The 7,661-nt window shown below is 43.0% G+C and overlaps 1 protein-coding gene across 4 annotated transcripts in view; it reads right to left on the bottom strand.

Moving 5' to 3' along the window:
- The window catches only part of anks1b (ankyrin repeat and sterile alpha motif domain containing 1B), a 276,364-nt gene that overhangs the window by 39,029 nt on the left and 229,674 nt on the right, over nt 1–7,661 (bottom strand). For all 4 annotated transcript variants that reach the window (XM_076296682.1, XM_076296680.1, XM_076296681.1 and 1 more), the window contains one exon: nt 3,700–3,852. In XM_076296682.1, coding sequence (XP_076152797.1) covers nt 3,700–3,852 — 153 coding nt within the window. The remainder of the gene's footprint in view (nt 1–3,699; nt 3,853–7,661) is intronic.

Raw genomic sequence — 7,661 nt, 5'->3', positions numbered from 1 at the left:
TGCTGATGAAGTGTTCCTTGGAGGGGGGTGTGGGGGTCGAGGGTTCAGGGTAGTGGATTGGGACTCAACTCCCTGCTGCTCCTCACGTTGTATTTAAATGAACCGACACACGCAAGACATACGCAAGACACCCTCTTTACAAGGAGGTGAAGTGTTCTCTTTTGTAGACTTAAATGAATTGTGAAGAGTGCGCATGCCTTCATGTTGGCAAGAGAAACAGCTCATCCCTCACATCTTTTCGTAGGGCTCAATGCAACAGGAGAGTCTGACTGCGGTGGTGATGCCCATTACAGCACATCACGCTGTCCCAAGAGGCACTCACATTTGCATGCCAGACCTATTCTAGCTCTGCCAACCTATAGCTGCCTTCACACAATGAAACAATTGGGCGTTCTGAGGAGTCCTTGTAATCAGCGATGTGGGGTGGGGGGTTGCCATATTGTGGGATTATGCTGAAATGATTGTTTGAAATGTTACAACACTGGCAGAAGTGCCAGAGCTAGACAAAGTACTAGACACTGTACAGCAGCAACGCTTAGAAATGCGTCAGAATTGAACGTGGAAAAAGAACAGTGTTTAATATCAGGGACAAAAGTATTGTTTCCTTATTGCTGATGGACATTGGAAAAAGCCTATGTATCAGCTTGCTCTGTTTGGTGGTGAAGTAAGAAGTACAGCAATCCCATAGTGGTCAATGCTGAATGATTTAGGTCCGGTCTAAACGTTTCAAAATTAACCCCAGGTCCACGTCCATTAGGATTCAATGACTGGAAACAATCTCCAACAGGGCAGAACCAGATCGTATTCACAAAGTGAATTTGAGTCTGATTATACCAGGCAGAGAGCAGCATAAATGTACATGTGCCATTTGCTTTGCATTGCCATGCCAGTAACAAGACCCTAGAGCCCCTTCACAGTTGCCACCTACACAAGCCCGGCATCAATTTGCATCGCTAGGAGATAGACCAAAACACTCGCTCTGCTAATCAAGTGTCTGCTAATCCTAATCAATCTTGGCACAGCTACATTGCTTGTGTTTCTGAAAGGGGCTACATGTAGGAATCTGTAGGTTTGTCTTGAACAGACCATCGGCACCCTTCCATTGACTTTACATTGGGCATCCTTTGCTAACCTTGAATTTTAACACTGAGGCACACTGAGGCAGGCTACAAAGTGGCATTACAAGAGAGACAGTCTGTGTATAGCTGCATATCACGCTAACTTCAGCGGCTATCTGGGCAACACAGAACGTTTTTGACATTACATCAAACCAGTTATTTCTTCAATTTCTGTAGCTGTTTCTAGGTCATTTCAAATGTTTTAAACTGGACAAAAAACTAGGCATGTCTCCTATTAAGGCCTCTGTTTTTGTCAGGCCCTTAGCTGGCATTTGTGCACTCTTGAGCTGGCTGTGTAGCCCTAACTGCCGCAGCCTGACAGCCAGGACGTGTCAGGTCCACAATGGAGGGGAGCCGAGTGGTTTTCCTCAGGCTCTCAGAGCAGGGTTGACTCCTGCCGTCTAATGGGCCCCTGCAGAAAGGGGGTGAGGAGTTCAGACAGTGGAGGAAAATAAATAAATAAATAAATGAGTTAGATAAATGAATAAAGTCAAAAAGTTTTTCTGCAGTCGTCAGTGTCATCTGTCTGGGCTCGGTCTCACACACAGACACACACACACACACACACACACACACACACACACACACACACACACACACACACACACACACACAGAGGCGACAGTGTCATCCATCTGCGCCTGGTCAGGGTGTGCAAGTCAGCAGTGCAGCATCTTAAGGATGACACAGGGTGCTCAGCAGCAGGACGGCTGGAAGTGAGGAGCTTATTCTGGGTCACATGCCACGTCTGTCTCTCCCTGATCTGACAAGGATCCCCTAATGTGTGTGTGTGTGTGTGGTGTGTGTGTGTGTGTGTGTGTGTGTATGTGTGTGTGTGTGTGTGTTTATATCTGTGCTCGCTGCTCCTAGTTTGTGTTTGCTTACTGCTCCTAGTTTGTGTGCTCACTGTTCATAGTGTCTATGTGTGTGTGTGTGTGTGTGTGTGTGTGTGTGTGTGTGTGTGTGTGTGCGCGTGCGTGCGTGTGTGTATAGCTCCTAGTTTGTGTACAGTATGTGTGTCTGTTTGTGTGTGTGCACTGCTCCTAGTGTGTGTGTGTGCTCACTGCTCCTAGAGTGTGTGTGTGCTCAATTTAGTTCCTAGTGTTTGTGTGTGCTCATTGTTCCTAGTGTCTGTAAGTGTGTGTGTGTGTGTGTGTGTGTGTGTGTGTGTGTGTGTGTGTGTGTGTTTGTTCACTGCTTCTAGAACAGGATATCTAAATCATACACTGAATCTCATTACAGAAACAAGTCTGTTTTTAATACGGTGCCCAGAAGAACACACCCAGCCTATACGCTTTTTCAGCCCAGTCTCTAGCATACAAAGATTTTATGAATATTTTAATTATGTTATGTACTGCAGATTATGAAATCCCCAAATCTTCACAATTTTATGTTGAGGAGCAATAGCCTTATATACATTTATTAATAATATTAACTAGTTCACAACATAATTAGTTGTGAATTAGTGTTCCTCCTTGTGTTTTCTTTAGCACGATACAACTTTTCCAGCCTTTTGTAGCCCCTGACCCGTTACTGGCATCAAATTCAAAATGAGTGTGTATATTTTTCTAAATATTTGTCAGTTTCAACATTTGATGAGTTGTCTATGTTCTTTAAGCAACTAAATATGGGTTTATGTGATTTGCAGATCATCACACTCTGGTTTTATTTACACGTTACACAGCTTCCCAATGTTTTTGGAAACACGGTTGCAATATTAATTCAGGCAACACTGCACTATGTTACAGTCTGTTTCTTTCTGATAGGTCACTTAGAGACAAGCATTACACAGCTGCTATGGCCATGGCAAGACCAAAGGCCTGAGTCTGGTGCATCCTGGAGTGGCGCGTATCAACCAGTACCACCTGTGCCAACTCAGACACAACAGATAAGACCAGCAAATCCACCACCCAGAGCCAGAGCCAATTGGATAATCAAATATCAGGCATTTTCTGTGTGGGGCACCTAAAATCCCCTCAGCAAATTAAACTGGGCTGAACGTTTTAATATATCAGCTGAACAGAAGTGGAGATGTTGCCATGGGGACGGGCGTACTGTTTCCCAAAATGCATACTACACACTCACGCATGGATACTTAATCACCACAAGGTCAAGACCAATTTAAAATTCCACGGACAAGCAACTCTACATTTCCAAAACTCCCAGTGTGTGTAGGGAGTGGTCGGCCTTCCCTGCACCCCGACACTTCCAGTCCAGCATCCTCACTCTGTGATGTCACATCCTGTGTGTCTAACATTTTTCCCAGTGAAAACATCATCGTTCACTCTCATTACCAATAGGCAAGGTAATTCATCACTAAATCAGTACTACCATTAGAAACATTCTCCTGAGACATTCTCCTTGCTTAACCATATTAAGCAGTTCTAAAAACGGATTTATGCGTTACCTGCATACATCAACCCAAAAAGCGCAATCAATTACTTGGGGGATCCATATTTGTTTTCTGAGCTGATCTTATTAACTCATTAAAGTCGGGTCCTCCCGAGTTTACCATCGTCAAGAAGGCAGTATCATTAGGAGACCGGATGTGGAAACAGGAACAAGGAAGTACTGTACTCACATTGATGAGCTCGATCTCCCAGATCTTCTTGACCAGCTCCATGGAGGTGTAGCCGTTGATGAGGAAGGACTTGGTGTAGTCGCCCAGCTCCAGAGACTCCAGCCACTCAGCCACCGACGTGGGGTTGTTCCCATCATAACCAATGGGCCGCACCTGAGAGAGAGAGAGGGAGAGAGAGAGAGAGAGAGGTCAGAGACACACATTCAAGACAGTAGTGTATTGGCTGTGTGTAGGAATGGGTATACTTTATACATTCCAATAATATATATAATTTCTTTTTCAGCTGTAAGTGTGCTTTTGATCGAACTTTTCTGGCATTTTAGTGGTACAGCAAAGTAGTGGTACTGCAGCAAACAAGAAAATAATCAACCATTGTAAAGAATATTCATGAATATGTTCAAATGGCCGCCTGGAATAACAGGTTATAGCTTCCCAGAGAGTGAGAGTTGTTTCAAGAGGCTTGTTAAAAGTGTAATTAAGTAAGGAATAAAAAAAAAATAAAAAACAGAAAATTAATAATCCTAGACAACCACATACAGAAGCAAAGAGACACATAAAAGATTCTGTGGCGAGGTAAACTGCTTGACCCAAACTGTAGTCTGGTAACAGATCATGTGTGAAGCTGCGTTTAACAGAGCACACGTAGAACCTGCACAGCCAGGACTTCACACACCTGAAACCAAACTAAAGTGCAGTCAAAAGTAGAACACATCAACACATGTGACTGGCCAACTATATCGGTGACCATGTGATTTAGAGCATGTGATTGGCTGAGAGCGCTGGAGGTCAGGTGTATCAAAGCATGTGATTGGCTATCAGGGAAGGCATGAGACGTTTAGGGGACCTCAGGCTTCAGCAGGTCTGTGTTTTATGGGATTTGGGGTTTTCTGCAGTCATGAGTAAATTTCAGCTGAACAAGCATGTCCTCTAGTATACTAAATACCCTCATTGTCCTGAAATGTCCTTTCTTCAGGCAGCTCTCTCTCTCTCTCTGTTTGTGTGTGTGTGAATTTGTGTCTGCTTCAATTTCAATCATTTATTCCTCCGATAAAATCCAGACACATATAATAGTTATTATACATCTCTTCCTCCATGGCAATCCTATATAATGCGGAGATGTATATCCCAACATTTAGTGTGGACTGTGATAGATGCTGTGTGTGTGTGTGTGTGTGTGTGTGTGTGTGTGTGTGTGTGTGTGTGTGTGTGTGTGTGTGTGTGTGTGTGTGTGTGCGAGTATGTGTGGTTTATTTTTGCTGTCTGAGTTTAAGGTTTCACTAACTGTGAGTTTCTTTACATTTCTGTATTTAAGCAATCCAATAAAAGAAACTGTAAGTTGACACTGAGGGCTAGATTTATCAAGCCATTTGCGCCTGTTTCCAGGCGTTAATTGTTCGCAAAGACTGACGTAACCGATGCGAGCTATTTACAAACAGGCCGCACTTGGGTAAAACCGCAGAATGCCTGTCGCAGGAGCTGAATAAGGCAAATTGCGTTTTCCCGTGTCATGCATATGCATTCAGAAGAGGGTAAGGGGAAAGTGGGAGTTTCGTGTTAAAAGGTGGGAGGAGAAGCCTAAAATGCGCCTAATTTGGTATTCCCTGTATTTACGAAAACTGCCCATGAAAGCGCATGTCTGTTTTGCGGTGAAATATTTCCGTCTGGTAGAAGCAGGTGTTAATCCAAATTACGGTTAAATACGTCAATAAGAGGAACTTTCAAAGACTGCAGAATCACTATTCTGAGCACCATTTTTGTGTCTTTGTACTTTATCCAAAGCAACCTTAACTTTCGTTGGGCTTCCGGTCTTACTTTCACTTAAACTTGCCTACTTGCTAGATTTGACCAATCTTCCATAGCCTACCACAAGTAGTTTGAGTAGAACTACTGCTCTTGCTAGACTTCAATTAGTCCAAAATGCAGCAGCTAGGCTTCTTACTGGAACAAAGAAACATATGCACATTGGTCCTGTGCTGGCCTAACTCCATTGGTTACCTGTCAAATACAGAATTCATTTGAAAGTTTTACTTTTTGTTTTCAAAGCCCACAGTATATCTGTGACCTTTTAAGTCCCTACTGTCCTTCTAGGCCACTGAGGTCTTCCTCACAACTTCTTCTATCAGTCCCAAAGGCAACCCTTAAAACTAAAGCTGATAGAGCTTTTTCTGTTGCTGCCCCTAGATTCTGGAATAATCTCCCTATAGAAAATAAGTCCTGTCCCACCATCAGTAGTTTTAAATCAAATTTAAAAAAACATCTATTTTCTTTGGCCTATAATGTCCATTAATTTCTCCCCTTGTTTGTTTTTTTATTTTCTGCATTATATTAACTGGGATCTAACTGTACTGTACATCTTTCTCTAGGCTTATAGTAGTAGTAGTTTCAGTAACCATATGTTTATTTTTATCTACAATCATAATCTGTTTATTATTATTATTATTATTGTTATTATTATTATTATTATTATTATTATTATTATTATTTTGTATTTTCATTTATTTATTTTAATTTTTTTTGTCATTTATGTCATTATTTTACGGAGCCCTCCGGGTGACATGGGGGGGAAAAAAACATGGGTTAGAAAAAAAAAAAAAAAAGTAGTGGGGAAAAAAAACATGAGGAAGAAAAAAAAAACAATGCACTTTTGCGGGATCTCATTGCGGGATCTCGCAAAGTTTTGCGAGATCTCGCAAAAAGTTTTGCGAGATCCCGCAAAACTTTTTGCGAGATCTCGCAAAACTTTGCGAGATCTCGCAAAACTTTTTTTCTACTTTTGGAACTTGCTGGGCTTCCTACTTGACCCCAATAGGCCCACAAACCACTACCGCCAGATGGCAATCGTATCATGATACTATGATTGCTCTATCACTGTTGCGTGTTGTGGGTTTTCTGGACACATTACATAGGCCTATGACACGGGAGGGAGAGGGAGACACCTGCGTGCAGACACGCACACACGCAGGCGCGTAGCAAGCGTGGGGGATGTGGGTGTTATAATGTACACAGTTTTGCTGGAACACGATTATATCCCCCACACTTTTTGTCAGATTAAATTGAAAGTAAAATATGGAAATAAACGCTCCCGTAAAGAGTTGGAACCGTATCTATAACGAACACACAGAGACACAAATAGGTCTGTTGATTTGATTGAACGGTCATCCAGCCAATCACACCAAGTTAGGTGAAGAACCAGAGCCGCTCTGATCAAATTCAAAGTGTACGTCTTTCATGGCTGCTGCTTGGGTCTGCATTGTAACGTCTGCAGTGAGCAGATTTCAGATAGGATAGAATTTAAATGATAATTGTTACCGCATTATGCTAATTTAGTAAATCAAAATTCACTGTCTGACTGACAGTTTTTGCCACAATGCAGGGAGTCAAAGTGAAAGCGGGGTGCGTGCACCAAGGCACCTGTTTCTGCAGGAAAACCTTTGGCTACTGTTCTCAGAGCATTATGCTTTCCCTGCCTATGATCTGCAGCTTTTCTCAAACTATGGGCCTCCTCAACAATGAACCTACTACGGCTCCACGTAGCCGCGAAATTAAGTTATGCCCGGTGCTTCACACATCTGCTCATTTGCAGCATATAGTGAATGGCTACTTGCGAACGTTGTGGATTACTTGCGAACATTGTGGATTACTTGCGAACACTGTGGATACTTGCGAACTCTGTGGATTAGGCTACTTGCGGACTCTGAATTATCTCTGGACACTTACGGTCAGTCTCATAACGCTCCAGGCTGGAGCTGCTGTACGGACTAAACCAGTACTTTCTTAAAGCCGGTCATAGGACCCTGTGATCTAGCTCAGTCTATTGATTGCCTTGTTATTGCAGTCTAGTGTGGCCTACTGTGTGTGTGTGTGTGTGTGCGCGCGCGTGTGTGTGTGTGCGCGCTTTGAGTTTAGCCCCCGGCCGGGGTTAATGGCCAGTCCCTTCCCCTAGTTTAACTCGGCCATAGAGA

This window comes from Alosa pseudoharengus, unplaced genomic scaffold (genome assembly GCF_046254945.1).
Source record: "Alosa pseudoharengus isolate Yale_2024_CS ecotype anadromous, Long Island Sound unplaced genomic scaffold, YU_APseudo_1.1 YU_APseudo_1.1_scf_20, whole genome shotgun sequence".
NCBI classification, from domain to species: domain Eukaryota; kingdom Metazoa; phylum Chordata; class Actinopteri; order Clupeiformes; family Clupeidae; genus Alosa; species Alosa pseudoharengus.
This window is presented reverse-complemented; position numbering and strand designations above follow the sequence as displayed.